Source organism: Diadema antillarum, unplaced genomic scaffold (assembly GCF_040938485.1).
Source record: "Diadema antillarum isolate AM-2024a unplaced genomic scaffold, OU_Dant_1.0 scf00000103, whole genome shotgun sequence".
Classification (NCBI taxonomy): Eukaryota; Metazoa; Echinodermata; class Echinoidea; order Diadematoida; family Diadematidae; genus Diadema; species Diadema antillarum.
The window spans coordinates 3,370,987-3,395,539 of record NW_027270992.1 but is presented as its reverse complement, the minus strand read 5'-3'; the positions used below and the strand labels follow the sequence as shown (position 1 = coordinate 3,395,539).

General features: G+C 36.9%; 1 protein-coding gene across 1 annotated transcript in view; it reads left to right on the top strand.

The window, feature by feature from the left end:
• Positions 1-3,452: 3,452 nt before the first annotated feature.
• The window catches only part of LOC139719065 (adhesion G protein-coupled receptor L2-like), a 74,709-nt gene continuing 53,608 nt past the window's right edge, over positions 3,453-24,553 (top strand). Inside the window, exons 1-5 of the mRNA XM_071630507.1 lie at positions 3,453-3,634; positions 11,299-11,411; positions 18,263-18,442; positions 18,929-19,051; positions 22,525-22,641. Of these exons, the coding sequence (XP_071486608.1) occupies positions 3,492-3,634; positions 11,299-11,411; positions 18,263-18,442; positions 18,929-19,051; positions 22,525-22,641 (676 nt within the window). The 5' untranslated portion in view covers positions 3,453-3,491. The remainder of the gene's footprint in view (positions 3,635-11,298; positions 11,412-18,262; positions 18,443-18,928; positions 19,052-22,524; positions 22,642-24,553) is intronic.

The following is a 24,553-nucleotide window of genomic DNA, read 5'->3' as shown; positions in this document are numbered from 1 at the left end:
CAACTTTATTAAGATCTCTTTGTTTCACCTTGTTTTTGGATATCTCAGCCATTTCAAAACCGATTTTCATCAAATAAACTTTTGATACCCTTTAGAATTGCATGCTCTTTGACATCTCATAGAGTGGTTTCTGAATATCTCGCAAAATGTTAAAAGCTAAATCCTCACCTCGACCAGAACTATACACACCCTTTAAATACTTGCACTGCTCATTGATTTCATCAGCTTCCAAAGTATACTGGTATTGATCGAGGCTGTTCATTACATTTTTTTTTTAAAGTTTATTTCTTCTGCATTGTATATCTTCATGCGTTTCCATATTAAAGATCCATGAGACAAGATGTATTTCGTATTTTTGTTTTTGCTTGTGTCTCCATGATAGGGATACACTCCTATAATTTTCACATGCTGCCAAGAAGGTACTAGGTTTTGGCATGTACACATTGTAAAGATTATGCAAATGGCCAAACATTTGTGCACCTGTTGAATTGGCCCTGATGTTACCGACAGTCTTCGTTCTGCTGTCAGCATGTAGTCCGTCTGTTTGTTGAATTCACATTTCTGGCAATCAAAGAGAGTTTCAATGAGGAAGTGTAACACCATCTCCTGATTACATAATAATTGTGATACCCAAAGAAAAAAAAAAGTGCCATGTCACCCAGTATACCAAGGCAGAAGTCATGTCCATATTAAGACATTGCCCCTAGAAAGGGGGGCAGATGGAATCCTCGATCAGTGTTGTTGATCTTCAGATGCGACCCACTCATCTGGTGCCAACCAAAAGGGTGTAAGTCCCGAGTTACCCCAAAGGGTGTAAGTCCCAAATCTATGAAGATGGTGTCAAATCCTCATCTTCATAGTGCCATGTGTCAATTATTCAAAATAGAGGTTTAAAGCAACGGTGAGAAAGCAACTCATGAATATCATAGATCAAAGTAGGAAAAAGAGGTTTTTTTTTGTTTTTGTTGTTTTGTTTTCATGCACACTATTCAACTCTAATGTGTGTGTGTCATACCCTGAAATAATTTGGTGGAACAGAAATGCTCCAGTAGGGAGTCTTAGAGCAAATGGTGAAAACTGACACATCAAATTGAAAAACAGGAATATTTTTTTGAAGAAATCCTGAGAACAGAAAAAAAATTGATTGCCTTCACTTTACTCATTTTATCATGTCTGCAAGCTTGTCGAGGAAATCATGTTCCTGCCACAAATCTGTCAGCTCGAGTTAGGACACCTTGTCGCCCGCACGTGTCGCACCGCTACCTGTCGTGACCATCCGACAGTGACATGCGGACCCGCTGAAATGCTCGGCCCCCCTCCCCACTTCCCCCCTCCCCCTTCTCTGCTGTCACTGACTCACAGGATGATCTGTAGGTCATCACTGTTGATCTTCTGCCAGCGTTCTCTTCTCCTTTTAAATTGATGAATCAATTTTGCTCCTGAAATAGTCATAGATTAGGGGGACACCCCTCCCCCCCTTAAGTGACAAACCTCTAGACTGATGTTAGTACTATTTACCCCTAGCCAACACCTTGCTTAATTGTTAGCATGACAGACGAGCCAGCATGTGATAGTGAAGGTCTACGACATCTCCGTTACCCTTGGTCATCAACTCGTCCAACCTACAAGTGATCCTTTGTTGCTGCAAATAGTGCCAGTAACTATGGTTACAGTGCTCTGTTACTGTTGCCATAGTAATGCTTTGAAGGCATGTGACATGGATCATCCCAAGATCTGAAAGTGAGCAAAAACACTGCTGTGTAGTCATTCTGATTACTGACCAATGTTGGATGCATCTGAAGAAATCCCAGTGCAAACTTGTGCAGACATTTGTATGTTTCTAGTCTACATCTTAATGTGCAGCTCTTCTATTGTAATAATTGTATTAAAAATCAATGATGAAGATTTGGTGAGAGTTGCTCCCCAAGTCTATTTTAAGAGCTGCAAAGTTGTCTGTGCAAAATTTCTAGGAGACTTTGTAAAAAAGGCAACACTGCATGATTTCCTACACATTTATTATTAATTTATGGGAGCATCTGAATATGAGTAACTGAGTGTGTCTATAAATATTATTTCTTAAACAGACTTACGAAGCATTGTCGCTGATGTACATGTCTGTAATGCAGTTGATTTTGAGTCACAAATTTTACTAAAATCATTACTCAGTGACAATTACTATGCTTCACACATGAATGGCAGTGCTGCCACATTGGTAACATGACTGAAAATGGAGTTTTGACCCGAAAACCACACAATGAACAGATTCACCAATCAGCTCGGCCACAACTTCAAGACTCAATGATTCACAAGTACACGTAGCGTGTGCAAAGCCAAGAGTTGAAGATTACCGCTGGTAGCAGCGTTAAATTTTGATAAGCTCTGTTAATTTAGGGTGACATCATGGTGCGCGCTCCTTAAAGTCAAAGATGATGGCATGTGGCCAGTGCCAGAAGGGTTTAACTCCAGCGATGGTAAATATGTATAAATAGCCTTGTTGTTCTGAACAGGACTTGCGCCTGTGATCACTGTGCGAGAGAAAATTTCACATGCTATTTTTATATCCACACCCCAACAACTATTAGATGTGGTTTAATTTTGCTTACATTGTACTTCACTTCAGACATGTTACCAGCTGTAGCCAAAGATTATGTGGACTACAGTGTAAATTTGTGGTAACTGCAAGTAATACTTTTCCCCCATATTTTTGCTATATCACACAACATCATAATTCATACTGAAAGAAAAATTGCTGCAAGATATTCATGTTTACAGACTGAAGTATGGAACTTATTCAATATTGTTATAATTTTCATATTTTCTAGAAACCATATATGAATGTGAATGGTATTGATCTTTGAAAAGAGATTTTAAGTTCCTTGTGGTTTCTAGTCTGTCTGAGATGATAAAAGACTCTTAGACTATCAAATTGTCCTTTGTGTGAAGAGGAGATATTACTTATTGCAGCCAAGGTGATTGAATCTCAAATGACCATCCATCCAGAGTGATATGCTTCCAAGCCCACATCTGTGTTTATTTGCAGAAATCTGTAAATGTCAGCTTGTTGCCTACATTGTTTCTTTGTCAGTTTGGGTCAAACATTGCATCATGTTGAATCTTAAAAGTAAGTGTTTGGCTTAATAAAAATGTTGATCTTAACTTCTCAGTATGTTGACTTTAATCAACACTGGAGAGTTATAGATACTCAGTGTGTAGATTTACTGGCATATTCATTCAACCTTGAGCAAGTCAAGATATGATTCATTTTATATATACCAGTAGTTAGATGGTTAAAAGGAAAGATCACACATGAATTGTCACTCAAAATTACATGTGTTCAAGATGTTAGTCAAAAACATTCATTGATTCATATTTTCAATTTTTCTTTTGCATCCCCCTCTCATGTTCGGTTTTAATACACAGAAGGGAGTCCTAGACTTAGAGTGCGACGACAAGCTCATCTGTACTACACCAGCGTTTGCGAAGACAGCACTATGGACTTGCGTTGTCCGCCGGGTCTGGTCATCGCTATAGCAGACGCCAACTTCGGCCGTGTGGACAATGTAACCTGCGTAAATGGTCCTGTCCTCACCACAGACTGCAGGTCGGAGAATACGATGGATATCGTCGCCACTGCGTAAGTATCGTGATGTACATTTTTGTATACTCACACTTTGATATCGTGTTGATTGATGAACTGCTTTTGCACATACAGTGTAAGATGTATTGAGGTTCTGGTTGCACTTTAATGGCTAGTAATCACTCAACAATCAGACCCTGAGTTACTTTGTTATCCAGTAAAACTGTTTGACTATGAATAGAAATCTTGGTTCTTCATGCCAGAACCTCCCAGCTGTGTTTTCTGGTAAAAAACAGAGAAATCAAGAGGTGATAGGAGTGTTAAAGTTACTGTATCCAAAGAGTGGGTTTATCTTCCTCTACCTGTCAGAATTTTTTTTTTCTATTTCCCTCTGGATACATCTGTATCTATGAAGACTAATCTCTTTTAATTTGAAATATATCATTTGTTTCTACATTGTATTTGTATCTTGGATGTTTCTGAAATATATTTCAAATACAAAGTGTCAAATATCAGAATATAGTCAAACCTGTCTTTCAATAGTGGTCACCTGCCATATATGGCCACTAGAGAAAAAAAAATCCCTTCCTCACCTTGAGAAAAGCTGTGTCAAAACCCCTGTCATTAGTGTCAATAGTGGCTACCTGTCTGTAATGACCACTTTTTTGTCTTCCTTGGGTGGCTGCTATAGACAGGTTTGACTGTGGTTGTACTTAGTATCAGCATCATTCCCTCGGTATCTTGTATGATGCACTCTCTTTGTGTTGAATATGAAGGCAGCAGAACCTGCTTATTGTATCTATGTATGATGTATAATATGTGGGTGTGTGTTTGCATACTTTGTAGTTTTGTATGTATGTATGTGGATACGTACAAGTCATACATCTCTTTTCATGCAGATTGCTCTGTACAATGGCATAATGATGATAGAATAAGTATGTAAAGATTTTGCAAATTCTCTTGGTGATTAAATGATTCCATGCAACAGATCACCTACACTGTATTAAACGTTGTAAATGAAACGTTTCAAATATTTGCTCTGATAGGCAAGAGACTAGACATTAGAATGTGGAAGTAAAGGAATTGGAATCCATTAGAGCAACCAGTTTGTGAACTTCCTCCCCCCCCCCCCTCCCCCTCCTGTTGGAATACCTGAAATCTTTGTGAATAGACAGCCAATTTGGTTGGAATACATTCATGTGTACAAATCTGTTTAAAGAAATGTGTTAAAACAGCTACACACCTCACAGGAATGATATTCCTCATTACTGCATCATCAATGGTCACAATGCAGACAAATCAACTGTTCTGATGTCGCATATAGGGACATATAGTAGCTTTCAAGTTAAAATTGATCATGAAGAAAAAAAAAATTCAGAATCTAGCTTCATGGAGATGTATTCTCTAAATCAGAATTTGAACTATTAGCCATTCGTGTGGATTTCTAAGACCCACGATATCACAAGAGCCAAAACAATTTTTATATTCATTTTTCATTCCATGCACTGTGTCACCGCTGGCTTAGAATATTTATCCCTTTTCATGTACACAAGGGAATAAATATGACCCGCTACAACAACCTAAAGTCACTGACGGTTGAGCCGAGAAAATCGAGGTTGAAGTCACATTATCAAAATTGGTCAAAACAATCAGATTTCTGTTTTTGGCATTATTTTGTAGTCTAATGTTTTGTCTATCATCTGCCGAAATTTTGAAGCTAAATGGTCAAAGGAAAGGCAAGAAATCAGCGTTTTTCTGGGCCATGATTTTCCGACTTTCAACGTAACAGAATCGTGTCCGAAGATTTGGATTTAGCACCACAGCTAGACTCCGCCCCTAGCAATGAGGGAAAGATGTTATTGGTCAATGCGTGGCATCCTTATCACTGATTGGTCGTGCGTGGACCCCTGGCGCTAAGCTTGAATGAACATGGCGGAGGTCGCTAGGAGCATACCTTCTATTGTCAAGCGGTAAAACTGTCTCGCCTCTCCTTGATCACGATAGCGCCTGAACGAAAACTTTGAAGCCGTTTTTCTCGAAACTCTGATCTCTACAACCACTTGACATGCGCTAATAAAATCATCGATATCTCCGCAACCGAGTACTTATATGAGTTGTGCTATATGAAATTAAAGAAGAAGAGTAAGGGAATAATGCCATGCCATTTTCAGAAAATTGCCCTCCCCCGACTTTCAGATCCTTTTGTTGTAGCGGGTCACAAATGTTTTTGAATCAAAGTGATATTATCATATTTCCAAAAGAGATACATGTAGAATGTTTCAAGTATTGAATAGCCTCATAACTTTGGATGAATCTAGTGCATCTATTCTTAGTTCATATGCACTGTTCTCTCAGTACAAGGCTTTTCTATTTGTGAAGATGATGAAGTGTTCCATACGGTCGGGTAAAATATGGTATGATTTCATGAGGGGAGTATGACAACAGTGATATTAATCATTCAGACACTACAGAAGAGTGTGTGATTCACTATAAACAAATGGTTTTCACCGAGTACAGCCTACTATTGGTTTATCGCAGTGATGTCTGCTCACATTGAGAGCTCCCATGCAAAAATCTGTGTGTATACAAGTAGATCCAATTTTTTACATTAAATATATGAGTATATGTGTTTATGTATAAGATCAATATTTTTTTTTTGTATGAATTAAGATTTACTGTTGCTTCCTTATAAGAAGAGAGGGTGCACATTATTAACACACAAAATAGCAAAAATTGATGTGCACCGCACACTTAACGATAACGCAAGGATGGAAGAACTGCACTATCTTCACACTTTGCTTATGACATTATATATACACTGAAAGAGAACCACATCAATATGTAGCCATTACGATCCTGCTTGGCGATGCCTTTACTTCTTCACCCGATAGTGGTTCACTGTGTTAAACACCCTGAATAAGCAGGGACTGAAGTGAACGTTTTATTAACCCGTGATCCAGGAACAAATAAATTTTGTGGATATCTGAAGAAAAATAAGAAAAAGACTCCCCCTTTATAGCTATTGGAAACCATGCTCACATCTACAAAACCTTAATGCATACGGTGTATTTGTGATAGAACGGAACTTGCACAAAAGTAGTCACAGGATAAAGTACAGCAATCTATTCTTGCAATGTAAATTTTACATTAAATATGCTAGAGTGGTTCGAAAGGGAGTGATTCATAGGGTGAGTAGGTCTCCTCTCCAAAATCAAATATTTGATGAGAACCCATACAATGTACAGAGACGGGAATTTAAGATAGACTTTACACTAGCCGAATTTGAAGGCCGCTGTAGATGAAAGGCTATTATTTTGCCAATATATAGAGAGAGGGAGGTCTCTGTATTTGTTCTCTCTGAAACACTGATAGCACTAAAACATGATGTAATGTGTGACGAATAAAAGGCAAATATGCTTCATGCACCAGGACAATATTATTACAGGGAATAGAGAATCATAGTAGTCTATTATTTGTAGACTGCCATATGGGTATCAACAGTGCATTGAAGCTCCTGAATAGTTAAAGTTTTAGAAATTAAGAAAAAAAATCATACGTATTGCAGGGATATATGACTGTAATCATCTAGTAGACATTGATAATAATCCCCTTCTGTACTTGTAATACGATCTTTAGACTGCCAGAATACAAATGAACATACTTATGACCCCAAAACTCTTACATCTTCATGTTTCAAATAAACATTTCAAAACTTTCCAGTTGCAGCAAAATGAGGTTTTAGTATGAAAGCCGAACATTATTTTCAGTGGCCAATTCATAAATTGTGAAAATGAAGAAATATTCACACATTTTGGTATCTTCCTCTTCAAACCAAAATCTATACTTGGGTAAAAATTAATTTTCTCTCTCACAGCCAATGATGGTATGATTATTCATTCAGACCCAATCCATGCAGTTTCTTAATGCTGCAAACAGACCTAAAAACAGAAGCTGAAATTTTGGCTAAAGATATCAAAATTGTTTCTGGTCACTTAATTAAAGCCATTCAGCGTGGTATTTCACTTCTGCCTCAGTCACTATGAGGCATGAAGAACATGAACTGGTAAAAATGTCAGTAAGATTTTACTCTCTTTACTCTGAATTAACGACTCCATGTATGTCAATTGTCTTTTGTGCTCATGAGCTTGTGGGTGTTACTGCTTCTTATATTAAACATTCTTTTTAGATGCATTTGTTGTACTTATCCTAGCAACAGGAAGCACTTTGCCTATTAGATGAAACTGTACAGTACTAGTGTTCACTAATTTATCATCAGATTTTTGTTTTATGCTAGATTCGTATAGTTTATAGAGTAGTCCTCAGTAATGTTTACTGTGACTTATTCTGGTAAATTGAAAGAAACCATGTTACAAATATTGTGACAAAGTTTATCGCAACCAATGATATACAATTGTAGATATCATTCTGTTGACTGGCCAGTTACAATTCTGGTTTGTGAAAAGAGCGTACATCCATACATCAATAACAACGAGAAAGTAACTTTATACCTACTGAAATACTTTTTGGCAGATGGGAAAAAGGGAAGTAATGTAGAGCAAGCAAGAATGAATGACTACATGGGACATACAATGTATACTACATGTATTAAAGAAATCTTTCATTTATAACATGCACCACTTTATTGTCAGAACATAATAAGTAACAGGTAAATTTCTAAAGGCATTGCTACCTGGCATCTTCTACCTTCAAAATATAATATTTCCATAGAGGAATAATTCCTTGGCAGTAACTTATTTACATGTACTCATTGTCCTAGCTCATTTGACCTTTGACATCCACTTCCACATTTGACAACAGGTGTATGGACTCGACTGTTTACTGATAGTTTACATTGACATGACTGTATAGATTCTTTTGTAAGTACAAAGATGAATATTGACATACTAGCGGTTCAAAGTTCTGGGAATTACCTGTATGTTATCAGATCAATTTTCATTTGCTTGGCCTGTATGTTCCCCATAGTTAGGATGAGTCGAGAGATCACCTGAGTCATAAAGGTGTAATGCAGCTTACAACTTAACTTTATTCACTGATGTTGAAAGAAAGGCAACAAAAATCACCTCACCATGAATTTGATGTGTCAAACAAGAAAAAGATTGAGCAAGATGTTATACACCGAACCATTTCAGAACTCAAATTTACATTCAATTTCTAAGTGATTCCTATAACGCAAAATTGTATGTTTCATGGTAACTTTGTGCAAAGAAAGATAATTTTTGAAAGATTTCTCTAGATAATTTTGTAAGTTGTCCTGTTCTGTGATGTCTAGCTGTCTGTGTCAAAAAACTGTGTCGCAGAATGCCCTTCAGAATGTTATGTAACTGTAAGCTTGTTGGCTGCCATGGCTTCCGTCCTCTGCAAATTAATTGCTCGTTTGTTTTGATTAACACACATGTCTCTTGCTACAAGGAAAGAGAGAGAGATGATTGGTGTACTTGTGTAATGAATTAGGTCACTTGATGGATGAGTATTTAACTTGATATTTCCTCTATAGCAATGAGTTTATGATTTTATGAGTGAATTCCCTTGTAAGGCAGAAAATCTGGATTGAGCACTATTTTCAATTAAGATTATCTTTTAGCTGCTGTGGGTTGCTTTGCTCGCTGTCTAATTTGTCAATACATATTTGTCCATTTATTTAATAAAATATATGAAATTGGCTAAAAAATCTAGATAGAATAAAGAAAGATATTGACAAATAATTTAATGCAGTTTCCGCTGTATTCTATTTACATTACCAGTTAATGTAAAAACAATAACTTCAGGGTATATCCACATCATGTCACATCTAAAACATTTCTCCTGAAAGAACTGACTCTGTTCTCGACACATTTTCATATAAGTTGAAATTATTTATAGCTTGCCGCTGATCTGTTCTGCATCGATTGCTGCAGGATTTCATTTTGATGTACATGAAGTAGCCTAGAGCAGTTGTGTGTTTCTGTAGGTTAATATCAGCGCAGTGCTGATTTGAAATAGATGAGTTCTCTTGGGCAGACCCAAAGATGTGCAACATCTCCGAGCAATGCATGTTTTGAGATTGAATTGAAAAATGTATTACCATATACTTGTACAAATCATCTCTTTCTTCTTTTTAAGTACAAAAATGTATGTCTCAGTAATGAGAATTGTTTAGGAAAAGGGAAATACGACAGGCAGTAATTTGTCAATGCATTCAGTAAGATTGTGTTAAGTCCAGAAAATGATATTTATGACTTTACTGTACTTTTAATAGTCAGTGAAATAACTCAATGTTATTTCATTCCAAGGTGGTACAAACCCACTTCCTTACTTGCTTTGGGTTACTAAATCTCACTATTTGGCAGGTAAAATGAATGGGTGCTTGCCTATTCAGAGTATGGGTTCCTTCTTCAATTGCCTGAATGCTCACCTGGGCAAGTGCAAGAAATATCCATGATACTATCTTGCAATCTATTCAAACCTTTAACCACGATAATAGACATGGAGTTGTTAGGCAGACAATAGAGAAATGTTCTTGTAAGATGACTTCTGGGAATTTGTCAAGGATTACAAATTGCTTGTACATAGTATACATAATACTTGACAAATTATCTATCTATAAATGCATTTTTTGCCATTTGGAACATTCTTACTTTCAAGACTATCTGTCAGGGGCAATAGTTTTCTGGCCCTTTTTGAAACTTTTGATTGTCACTGGAAGTGCTCATGACTGTGGTTTGAAGGCATTCTCTTTTTTCCCCCCCTTCTTTTGGTTTGCTTTGCCTGTCTCTCATGTATAACAAGCCCTGATCTCTATTCGCGTCCATCAAGCATTGGAAATTACCCCCTCCCTCGTTTTTCCCCCTTACAAACATGCTCGCAATTAACGGTATCCACTCTCTTCCCTTTTAAAAGACTATTAATCAACTTTTTCCTTGCCCTGAAGATTATCCACAAAGAATGTCCTGGAAAAAAGAGAAATAATTGACCATTACAACAGTGGTTCACAGACAAGATAAGAAATACATTGTAGGTACAAATGTAAATAGAAGATTTGAAGAAGTAGAAGTTGTAATATGAAAATATATTTGTATAGGACATGTTGCTAATTAATCTTCAGTATGGTTGAAATTTACATTCCTCTGAATGGTGTTGTGCAACAATTTAGTGACTTAGGACATGTGTATTTTATTCTCTGCAGTTTGGTTTGAATAGTAACTTTGAACATATGATAAATAACTTTTATTAGATCTGTATACTGTTGTGTGGTAGAATATACAACATTATTTGTAAAGATGGCAATACATATGGGCCCTATCTATATCTGTTTCAACTGTTCAGTATTCTGGGAGCATAAGTGACAGTTTATAGAGCTATGAATGTTTTGTATTGGTATATGACATCAGCTTACAAAATCTGTGAGTGCATGTGAAAAGTGTGTGATATCATACACTATGCAGCAGAAGCAGATTTTGAATGGTTGTGTATGTTCATGTATTGTATTGTATTGTACTGTAATATGCTTTCTTTTCCAACCCTTTCCACAGCATAATTGATCTTGAAAAAAACAAAAATCTTCACTGTCTAAGAGAAAACTATATGTGATTACGCCCCCCAGTAAACCCAGACTCTTTCTTCAGACTTTTCCCCTTCTGGAATAACAGAAATCTTGGTATGATCTTCCTTTCCCCCTGTCCTCCACCCCCAATTGCACCTTCTGTCCATCCTACTTTCTCCAGTTGCAATAATCGTGGCCACTGCACCATCCACGCCACCATGCAATTATTCGGCAACCCTTGCCCGGAAGAACCTGCAAAATTCCTTGAGGTGAAACTCCGGTGTCGGCCACCGAGTGAGTAAAAAAAAGAAAAGAAAAGAAGATATAGATGGAAAGAGAGAAACTGAATGGTAACCCAACTTTCCTTCCAATGAACTGATGCGACCTCTAACGCATGGAGCACGGCCTTGCGCTGGGTCTTTACAGCATGCTGCTCGCTCTCTGTTTCGGGTGGTCAGCTAGCTGGCGCCCTCTGCATGCATGAAGAGCGCCTCCGGAATAACGGAGCGACAGAATCGTCCGACTGTAGATTTGCATGGCGGGTTGATTGCAACGCACTTTGTATTGTGACTGCTTTATGACCTGCACTTTGAATGCGATCTCCTGATTCTTGTTAAATTACTAATTCAAATCAGAGTCAGAACTGACCCCCTGTAACTTTCTTGTAGCCAATAGCCTACTAATCTATACCTGTAGGCACGTCAATTCTCTGCAAACTTGTCTATGCATGCACTGTACTAACCACTAATGACTTTTTTCCCTACCTTCAGCCACAAGCGATAAATCAGTGACAATGTTAAAGTAATTTCTTTTCTTTTATCATTACGAAATTCAACATGTGACAGTTTTAAGTCAGATCCGTTGGTCTGTCTAAACCTTTACAGATGTTTTCCCCAACGTCCTGTGGTAGTAGGGCCTACATAAAACTGTGAAGATAACTGACAACTTTAATTCAAAAATCTAACCCTTCCATGGTTTGCTGTAATACTTCAACACACAGTTACATTACATTACAACGTGTTTGATTTCTGCGGAACCCCATCTCGTATAGGGCAGGCAGTCCTCAAATATCACTGAAAATACACATCCTATAGAGATATTTAAAACACAAGGCCATTTTTGTGAAGAATTATTTCTTTTGGATTAAAATATGCTCTTAATGTTGTAGAGTTGTAGTAAGAGAGGTACACACCCACACACATATTATACACACTGTTTCTCTTAATGTACATAAACACTTCTCTGCATGAGCACTGTAGTGTATAGGTACGAAGGGCCTGGGCCATGTCATTAGACACAATATTCATTTCAGCAAAATTGGTCCAATGATATTTATTCTTACAAGTGTTTGTATCAGTGTAATCAGTATTTCAATTTTTTTAATTCACTTTTTTGTCATTTGTCAAAAATATGAATGTGCCAACTTCATAACAACAGCAAAATGTTTTGTGGTGTATATTATCTTAGAATCCAATTCAAATTAATCGCCAGATCACTCCTAAGTTTAGTGTGGAGAAGCCTTTTTTAACATTTAGGCATTAACGTCGTGGTGTGTCAACTCAATTTTGAAGAACCAGGGTTGAGAATTTAAACAGTAGATGAAGAAAGTGTGAACATTAATAGCAACATGCCTTCATGTTGCTCTCCTCAAGTTTTCTCCAACTGTCAGTACATTTGGACCTATTTTTTAGGCACTGCTTGTAATGTTATTAACCTCCAAGTAGCAAGACGATGTACAAACATCGTCGCCCCAGCCGCAGTAGTTGAATGGAGGTGAGTATGAATGCATCAGAGCATGGCAGCACAAGACATTGTAGCCACGACATTGCTTTGTTCAGCCTAACCTTCCCGTTTCAGCAGCAGACAGGACGTCCCGGATCTGCATTAGTTTATTTTGTCGCCTTCCCCTTTTTTTTCTCTTTATCATATTTTTATTTCTTTTTTTTTGTGGTTGACGTACTTTTGATTACACTGCTTGATATGCTGTCACATTATGCCTTCAATCAGATTAAAACAACAGCCAAAAAGAGAAAAATGCATGTGATGTATTAGTTTGATTTTTTTTTTTTGTGGTTGTTCTAACCTTGACCCCCCATCCAACTCACTGAACAGGTGCAATGAACGTCCCTGGTGTGCGATACTGACAACCGTTGAAGAGTTCGGGGACGCATGCCCAGGCACTGTAAAATATCTCGAAGTGTTATTCGAGTGCAAGCCAGCACGTGAGTATAATCATGCTCCCCCTTCTCGGATGTGAAAATAAAAAATTCTGTCTGTCTGTCACATGTGAAAGTATAGAAGCTTATGTGAAAGTGCTACTGAGAAGATGACATAGTTCCTTACCTTCTCAACATTTTTAGGGTCCGAAATTGTGAGGATGCGAGAAAGGGCCCGGTCCCACTGGTGTTAAGGAAGCTTTGCTTATGAATTGCACACAAAATTTGGTTATGTTCATTAAACATCCGCAATATTCATGAAATCATGCCTGTTTGAGTCGACCAACATCCGCATACGTACACAATTATCCGCAGAGGCCCGTTTTTCTGTTGCCAGCATTTTTGAGCTGCGCTATGAAATTTTGGTTGCGGATGTTTGGCGAATATGAACCTATTTTACTTACAATTCATACGCAAATCTTCCTAATGGTTATGCTAATGGGACCAGGCCCTAAGATCTTGTCTTCTCAACTTATCAGGCCTGAGAAAGCAAGAAGGCAATATGTGAGATCTCCTCGTCTCGGTGACTGTGATCCAAGAAGACAAAAAGGGAGTTGTAAGTTCTTATCTTCTTGATTTTCAGTTCTGAGGAGGTGAGAAGGCGACAAATGATATTTTATTTCGCACTTTCTTGCCTTCTCGGACCCAAGAAGTCGAGAAGGAGAGATCTTCCATCTCACTTTTTTGTCTTCTCTGGCCTAAGAAGACTAGACAAGGAATTACCTCACCTATTTACTTATAAGCTTCTGTGTGAAGGAGTCCTTCCCCTATGCTTCCACCAAAAAAAAAAAAAAAAAAAGAGAGAGAAAAAAAAAGAGAAAAAAAAACCACATTGTGAATTTCCTGTAATCTTAAGTATGTATATGATTTCTGGTTTAACATTGTCCACTATTATGAACTATCCTGGTTTGGTTGCATAACTCGTGATAGGGTATGGCCCAACACGCGATTTTGTAGAACATATCTGAATTTGAAAATTCAAGAATTGTTCGCCATTGTACAAATACAATCTAGTATACAGAAAGCTTATAATGTAAAGTTTTCCTATAACATTTATATTGAGAGGAATGGCAAACCTGGCTAATGTAACTTGTAGCTATACCCCTGCAGTGGGCTTACCATTGTCTTTGAGTATTGTAGAGAATATTTTTGTTTCTTTAAAAGTCACCGACATTATTTCCAGCCTGTTAGATCTGTTATTCTGTGATTGTTGCACATGAAATCACTTAAAGATGTAACATATTTGAAACCTCATGGTAAAACCAAGAATGATGTAAATACTTTGCTAAAGTACAGTTTTAAATCCACATAATTTAGAGAAACTGAAAATTTATAGTCTCCCCCCCAAAAAAAAAAAAAAAAAATCTAAATAACTTGTGTGTGCACTGAAATCCCCCCCAAAAAATCCTGATACAACCAAACATTGCAGTAATGAAAGCATTTGTGAATAGGACCATCCATATAGTATGCTTGTAACAGATTAGAAGTCTGAAATTCAGTTGTAAACCGTACAAGCTGACTCACCTCTCCTATGTCTTATTCCCTTTTTTGTCTGAGGTTCATAGTCTATATGCCTTCCTCTTTTAGTCAGGCAGTGATTCTTCTATATTCAATACTTTATAGTGTGTACGCAACCCTTGCCTTGTACCATCGTCTGTAAATATCTCTCTATTCTCTCTGTATGTGTGGCCTTGATTGTTGCAAAGATACAGACAAATTCTCTCTTTTTCAATCTTTAACATTTCTCCTTGTTTTGCATGAGTTTAGATATTCTGTGCTAAGAAGAAATGATATATAACTGTATATATGAGAGCCACTGTCAAATTTAGCAAGAAAAACAAACAAACACAGATATGGATTTATATATAATGTAAACATAATTTCAAGCATTACACTCAATGTACAATTCATAGCTAAGGCGTTTTGAGCTTCCATGAGACTATTTTGAAAACTATATGCATTTTGTCATAGACCTCAATGTCTATTTAGATTGTGCTCCTTTTTGTTTGGAATTTTACATGTGTGCTATATGTGTGTGTAGTAAGTTTTTTTTTTTTTTTTCGATGTTTCCTACTTAGCGTGCTGATATTGTCATGATGCTTTGTTTATGTGTATTTTCGTAACAGGCCTCATACATGCAACCTTTCAAATATCAGAATAAGTTGTCAGTGTACAGAATTAGTAAAATGCAGCAGTTAAAACATAAAAAATAATTATATCTGCCAAGAAGATTAAATTAAAAATGAAGCAGTGAGAAATTGTATACTATAGAAGACCAGTGTGCATTACTTTTCCAATTGGCATTAGTCCAAAGTAGACTTTGTTTGTTAGTTTGTTTGATTTCTTTTTTTAATGGGGACAATCACAATTGTTATGTTTTTAATTGTGCAGAAATAATATTGCAAGATATACAAGCAGAATATATTGCACACCATACTCTTACTTTTGAAAAAGATACATGCATTTAGTGAATTGCTGGTTGGAGACATATCTACTTTACTTCTTTTCTTAGTGAGGTTGTATAGCTAGATATTTGTATTTGGAATGAAAAAAAAACCCTATCAGAAGTTATTCAAATGAACTGCTATTGAGAGGTAAACTGCACTGCATAATCAACATATATTTTCTGAATATCATACCTGGTTGCAATTGAGGACTGGTACCTAGTTATTGCTATTGAAGTACATCATGTCTTTCTTTTTAATTATTGAAAAGTTATCATAATTCTGTTTCACAAATCTTTTATTTAGTTCACACAGTTGCACATATGTGTTTGTTTTTAATAAGGACTTCTTATATTGATTCACTTTTAAGATGTGCTTTTGTAGTCAATGCATTTCTAGTCACATTCTTTTTTGAGCAGTTTGTGTACATATGCACTTTTGTGGCGGGATATTAATATCTCAGCAATATGGATGTGCTGCACTAGAATGCATTTCTTGGTCACACATAAATGCTCTATAGTGCGATATTTTTCTGTCTCTCTCAGTGGTTTTGATATGGATGCTCATGCTGATATATTTTTTTTTGGCCATTATTGTTATGCAGTTTACTAATTTGTTTTTGGTGGTTGATGTGTGTATAGTTTTTAGAGCATACTAATAGCAGCATGCACTGTACTGCATGAAAGAGTCCTTTGATTACTGTGTGCATGGTTAGAGATTGTACCAACTAACATGAATATATATGGAAATAAGTAAATACCTATCCGTTTATTACATATTATATATTATATATCATATATTATATGTTATATATGTGTATATATAATTATATATATAGTTATCTATTATATTACTAGTTTATGCACACAAACATAGACATAAAAGATGAGAGGAAGAGATAGATAATGAATGGACTATGTCCAACATATTACACTAGCTACATCAAGATACAGCTAATAGAGTACTTTGGATGTTGATAATACATTGCCAATCTTTTCCTCATGTCATATGTGTACTGAAACCAACATGTGGAATAAAATCCTCATTCAAAGTATACCTGTATGAACAGCAAAATGGGATATTTCATGAGCAATTGTAATAAGGGTATCCTCCCTAACAAAATTGATTGGATCATAACAATCATCAAAAAGCAGACTGACCTTATATTCATATTTAATAGTTCATAATTATGGGGATAGTGAGGTATTTCTAATATGCAGATAATTGATAATTTGGTGAGATATTTCTAATATATGGCAAGTTTTTTTGTTTTTTTAAATTCCACTGACATTTTTCTTCTTTTTAATGATAACTTTGGTAGAAACTGCACCAGACATGAATGGGATATGGTAGAACTAATATGATATTTTATACATTTTTTTTTCCTTGACTCGCACAATCACTCAGTAGCGCACTTTCATAGAACTGAGATCTAATATCGCTGTGCCAGTCCTGTTTCTGGATGAGCAAATTGATTGACATGTTACTTCCTCCTCTCTCTCTCTCTCTCTCTCTCTCTTTTGCTGTCTCTTACTATCTTTCTCTCTCTTCCCAAACTTCTTCCATCTGTGGGAAATTATTTTGGGTGAGTAAGACAGTGTAGTGAGCTCTTATAGTCTAGCTATCGCTTGGTAGCAAGGGACAAAACTCTTTCTGTAAAATTTTCAATGACGTTTCTTGTCTTCAATACAAGTAGACTATAAAAACATTTATGTGGGTTTTATTGACTTGTAATCTATGGGAAACTATTGGGCCCTGTTCAAAGTGTGTGATAGTTTGGCGGGATAAATCTGTCTAAACCTTTTTCTTTCCTTTTTCATAGCTTGAGTAATTTGTTTCATAACTCGTAGAGTGTATTGTGTGTAGAGGGTTTGGACTATCCTGTCCTAGTAGAAGTTAACACTACTTCTGATTTTGCATCAGTGGGAGGATTAACGATTCTTGATATTTAAATATTTCTTTTGGCAGTTTCATTTGCATTATTCAATAACAAGCGATAGGAAATACAGGAATTTATGTTTTGTATACTGTTAGTCACATGTTTGTTATGGTTTCAGTCATTCTCTTTTGCAGTAAATGAACAAAAGCGTTACATAAGATGTAGCCCTGTATGACAGTTGAAAAAAATGGGCTTCTATTAAATGTGAATATACCATACCTCAAGTTTTTTTTTTCATACATCATACACTTGTGTTCTTGAAATTAAATTGTTGACAGTAAAAGAATAGCATGTTGTAGTGATGCATTATAGGGGATGATTATTGATTATCTTGCCAAAAACCCATGACATGTTCATTACACTTGAAACAGATTGCAGAGAATGAGAGTTTAAGATTTCATCGAGGAAACACATTTTTCTTGTAAAGAAATACTTTACATGGCCCAGAAAGCAAGATTTTACCAAGTATTTTTAAAACTGATTTGATGGATTAACAGTAGATATTTTTTAACATTACTTTTCACATCCCATTATATTCTGCTTCAGCACCAACAACAGTACCACCTACAACACCGACAACTCCCACAACGCCTGCACCACCCACAACCAAGCCGGCAACTACCAGGCTGCCACCTGTGGCAACAGACTTGCCGGGGGACGCCAGTACCTTCTCAAGGGCAAATACAAAGCTGGCAACAGCTCCCTCTTCCACTTTGGGCATGACAGGTGAGATAATATGCTGCAGTTGCCTTGTAGCAGCAATGTTGCCCACAACTGACAATTTTGAGTCCCTCCTCTTTGTCCACAGAAGCACAGTTGCACAGTTGCACAATCTTGGCATCAGCACCAAGAGTTTCAACAGACCAAAGAGGAGATTGTAAACTTTGTGCCACTGTTGTACTGCAACATTGGCAAGTTAGTGACTCGTTTATCTTTTGGTTGTAGATAACTGTTGCTTGATTAAAAGCATCTACAGGAACTATCACTTCCTGGACTGTGTAACCAGATTTGATAGACTGGTGATGACAATCACAGTGTTGGCATAAGTTTCAGTTTACATTTGATTCGCAATTATAGGAATTACGTTTTATTTTTTGTAGTTAGCTTTTTCAAGTATGAACATTCTTCAATATATCAGGCATCAATGTACCACATTATGAAGGGGGAAAATGCTGTACAGGATCGCAGCTTACAACCTATCTGTTTGCACAGATCTACCTGGCACAACTTACCAACCTGAGGAAGCCACCACCACGCTGCATGTCCCTACCACTCCTACCACAAAGCCCACAACTTCTCCCACAACTTCTCCCTCAACTGTTACTGCCACAACAGGTATTGATACTTGATCGCAAGTGTTTTGCCGTGTCCTTCTTGGTGGTGGTGTATGTTGTTTCTGTTGCTATACATTGTATGTCTCAAAATTACATTTACTACCATTTGTACCATTATGGCCAGTCTGGAAATGGGTGCTTCTGTATACATTGTACCGCTTATCAACCCCACTCTTCCCGGAGACTCCTTTTGGAAGTCTGCTCTTCTGTTACTAGCAAAATGTGTTGTATGCCCTACATCCTTCCATACTAAGAATAATATTACTCTATATCATATATATTATTGCTTGGATTGCACTTTTGTAGGGTACAAAGACATTTCTACCTCCCCCTAATTTGTGGAATCACAATAATACAAGCTTGGTGGGAAATACGAGAGCTTACCATGTATTTGTAGTCCTATGCATGGAGCTTGTGCTTCAGGTGTCTGGTAACATTATTGAGGGAACAACTGGTATTACTTGTGATGGCAGAAAACTGATCTTATATAATGTACATGTACAGTAAAGCTCATGTACCGCTTTGAATCAAGTTTTTTTTAATGGAAATGAATAAACTATTGAATTGAATTGAATTGAATTGAAAAAAAAAAAATTGCTTCCTTGACTGACATCAGACTTTGACTAAAAGACAGTCAAGAAAATGATGAGATGAGGATAGTAACAGATCCATTTTAAGTTGAATTTTTAGTTATTTTGTCCATGAAGGAAAATTTCTCTGTTAGCCATTTTATTTGTGAAGATGCTTCAATGTGTCAGGTAACAGTGACAATGTTAAAAAGAGGGAAAGAGTTGTACAGGGCTGCAGCTTACAACCTATCCATTTGCACAGATCTACGTGGCACAACTTACCCAGCTAAGGAAGCCACTACCACGCTTCATGTCACTACCACCACCGCTACCACCACAAAGCCCACAACTTCTCCAACCACTGTCTCTACCACAATAGGTATAGCTACCACATATTGTGCGTGTTTCTCCTGGCCCTGGTGTTTCTGCTATTGTGTGCCACCAAATACATTCTGCTTTTCATATTTTTGCTGCAATAATAGACGCTTCTGTTGATGCATATCCTATGTCATATTCTGTATTCTTTGTGGTTCCATCCAGATATATTTATTGTGTATATATCATATCATATCACCTGCATGAACAAATTGTATGCATCATCTCTTTAGAACAGTCATATTATATACATGTACAATATATTTCATTTGTAATGCATGTGTTGGAGTGGAGCAAGTTGGTGTTGATGTATTGTTCTATGGAGTTGGGCATATACAGAAAGACTTAGTGGAAGAGTGTTGGAATTTAATTGATCAGAGCAGTGTATTAAGACGTGTTTGTGTGTTTGTCAATCTGTACTTTCCTAATTGACCGTATTGCTTGGACTAATGTCTTACAGCTTCCATTGATCAGCTCTGTTTAACCAATGTGGCTTCATCTGACATATTACAGACTCATCAAATTTGCTTTGCTACAGGTTGTCATGGTTACATACATCTTAACAATGTTTTTATATGACTTCCTATTTTCACATGCAGCTGGTTGGAAAACATGAATGTTCTGACCATAAATTACTATAAAATTGCATGTGTGTTCTGTTAATGTATCAAAATGTCTGCCATCTATATCATGGATCTCACAGTGTGATATGAAATGTTCTTGTTTAAACACTGATGTGTCATTTCATGCAGTGCATGTGTATAAGAGATGGAAAGTTTCAAAATCCTTATGTGAACAATTTATTTGTTAAAGGGATAGTACAGTTTTGGTGGAGATGAGAATTGGGTTTTTAACTTTTTGCGAGATACCAAGAAAACACTTATGATATAGTACAGAACATACCTTTTTATTCCCGAAAGAGGAATTCAAAGTTTATTTGACGAAGATCGGGTTTGGAATGACTGAAACATCAAAAAACAAAGTAAAACAAAGCGATCATAATAAAGTGTGGGTCCCACACTTTATTAGAATCGCTCTTTTTTGATATCTCAGCCATTTCAAAACCAATTTTCATCAAATAAACGTTGAATTCCTCATAGAATTACATGCTCTTTCACATTTTATAAGAGGTTTCTCATTATCTCACCAAAAAATGTTAGAAACCTGAAATTAGGTCTCAACCATAACTGTACAATCCCTTGAAAGTGTTGTCACAGATACATATTGTTGGGGTGCACTTTGTTTTAAACCCTGGGAAAGAGGGAACTTTGTCGATATTTGCAAGGGTAATCTGCAGTGTTTAACGTTATGAACAGATGAACTGTGTATCCATCTGGGTATGTGCAGTCATCTTACAAACTCCAAAATAGCCCCTGATGTTTGGTACTAAACCTCTTGTGATCCAAAACCTCACAAGATAAAGTAACTGATAAATTGGTCATATAAATGGTTTTCAGTATTGATGCAACATTTCATGCAGCTGACATTTAACTGTTGCTGCGAGCTTGCAGCCACAATTTTGTGACTTCACCAGCTTTTCACAATATGCCAGACATGTAACTAAATAACATCCAAGTTAGATGTGCCAAAAGTTGGGATCGCATGAACACCTGAAGCCCGAGAGCAGTGAAACATTCCGTCATCATCGTCATTGTCCATCCTATTTTTATTGCATCCTTAATGCTTTGTACATAAATAATGTTTATTATTGGTGCGCAGATAAATGTTAACACATCCTGTACTTATTCAAGTGAAACATTGTGCCATGTTTACTGTAACATTTCTGATGTTCATGCTATAACTGCTGCAATTGTATGTGTTTGAGAGATCTTATTTCAAACGCTATGTACCTGATGCCAGATGTGCATCTGTGCTAACATAAACTCATTTGAAGTGACTGGTTGAATGATTGCTGTTTATCTTTGGATTTGGCATCATGATAACTCAGAGACTTTTCATATCATCTAATAAATACAGTTGTATCAGTATAAAACATCAGAAGGGGGGGGGGGTGAGATAGAGAAGAATGGTGTGTAATGGTCCCTAAAATTGATTCACAGGTTAGTATGAGTTCAACTCTTGCAGTAGCATTTAGTGAGCTGATCTTCAGAGGAAGTTTATTGCAAAGGGTGCTCTAAATTGGGTAACACAATCAGGTGATCTATCGGGCACTTTTCCCCCCTTCTCTCTCTCTCTCTCTCTCTCTCTCTCATCTCATTTTGGGGAATAGATGATGACAATTATAAACAACAGACTTTATCATAGTCTTCTACTATATTTTTGCCATACCAGAAATGAATAATCTTTTGAAGAAGAATGCAAACTCCTGTGGCCCTAGGTCTCAAGTACGCCATTAGATATTTCTGTCCAAATTGAAAAATGATGTAATTTATCTGTTTTGTTGAAAACTGTGATTCAAAATTCTTAAACTAACATGTATGCGGTGAAAAGTCAGATCATAGTGTTATTGCCCAGGTGAATCCGACCTGAAAGGAAATTACATCCATTTTGTCCGTTCATCCGGTTACAGTTGCCATGACGACACGCAAGCCTACCTTCTGCATGCCAATGGTGGTACGTGGGGTTCAGTGGGAACACGCTCCCGCGGGGACAATAGATGTGCAGCCGTGCCCACCTGATCACTCAGGTAAGAGAAACCAAGATAATCTTGTCCTTTTTACTGTGTTGTTTGGCATGTAATGTGTGTATCAGTACATGTATGTGACCAGTGTTTCTCTCACCTAGTCCCTCTCACAGTCTGTCAATCTGTCTGTCTGTCTTTCAGTAGCAATGCGGATGGATTGAAAGATAGATAGAGGTGGATACAGATACGGAGCATAGACATACAGATATAGATAGATACGGTCAAACCTGGCATAGCCTTTCACTCATGGGAAACATGAAATGAAATGTGGTTGTTATGGACAAGTGGTCTTTCTGGACAGATTCCTATTTGGTAGCCATTGGGAAAGATGTCTTCAATGTCTTTTCTTTGTGATAGAGCACAAACACCCCCCCCCCCCCCCATGGAGCGATGGCATGAAATATGCAAAACCATTTGACAGGTGTTTTATAGGTTTAAAGGGTATTCTCCTTGCTCCTTAGTGACATGGCCTTGGGGGGAAATAGGGGCAACTTCCAAGTGAGGTATGGGGGGGGGGAGGGTGATGGAAGGCTCAAGATAATTAAAAGGGTGCTAATGATTTCCTGTCATAAAGAAGTGAGAACAGATTGTAAAAGTCAATTGGATACCCTGATACCTTGTGTATTCCTTTCCCCATAAATATATCACAAGCACTCATTTCATAGCTTTGTCTGGAATGCCTCGTAAAGTGTGGAAGAAATATGAACTGGAAATATGATATTAATTGAAATATGAGATGCAATATGATGCCACAGAAGAGTTATGCTCCTTCCCAAAAGATATCCTGGGAGAAGGAGATTCTTAATTGATAACTTCAGGGCAAATTATATAATTTTGCCATTTTGGGAGATTCTAATTGAGGTTTTTATAGGGAATGCCTATATTTCAAGGTGTTATTCATATTTACGCATTCATGAATTAGTGCCATTGAGATGAGTTATGATTGATATGTATTTACATTTTGAATATGATCATACAGATGTGTAACAAGGAGCAATATCAGATTCAGTGTGAGAGTATGATTTCTTAAAACAATCTATTTGCGGAAAATTTCCTGAATACATGTCATGGTTTACTAGTACTAGGGTAAAGAACGTGGCAAAACTTCCAGTTAACGGGCGTACATTTCATTGGGGTTGAGTTCCCGGGTAATCATACACGATTGTATTGTGGGCAGTTTTCAATAGTGAATATCAGCATGTGATGACATGCATAATTCCAGTCATGATTTTATTTTGATGCAATTCTTACATAAGAGGTTTAACTGCAATATGAAGCACAATATGATTGATAATGTCTTCATGACACACTTTTAGACACACACACACACACACACACACACACACGCACACACACACACACACACATACAGATCGTGAGATTTTTATGAATCAGTGTTAGGCTTCCAAACAAAGCTGTCTGTCAATCAGGGAGATGCTTGCATTGAAACAAAGAGAGATAAAAGAAAAGGTTCAAGACCACAAATATGTCAAACCCTTACAACACTGCCTACTCTTTTCTCCATGCATATCAAGTTTCCTATACGATCCCATAGTGTATGCGGCTAATTTGTTTTAAAGCTTTCCTTGCGTAGATTTATGAGTGTTGGGTTCTGGCAGAGTGGTTTGGGTTTGATGTCTTGACAAGGGAAAAGTTGACCAAATCAAATTTTAGGCGTCACTACTCTGCATGGTCCATTGATTAGACTAACCCTCTGGCCCGTATTGTAAAATGCCATATCCATCAAAAATTTGCAGAGGTTACTTTCAGGTCAGAAAAAAAAGCAAACCAAAACAAAATGAAATGGAGAAAAGGAATGCTAGTTGTTCTGAGAATAACAGTTAAGAGAAAGAAACATACTAGTTTGAAAGAACTACAGTTGTATCCAGGAACAATGACTATAATGATAAGTGGT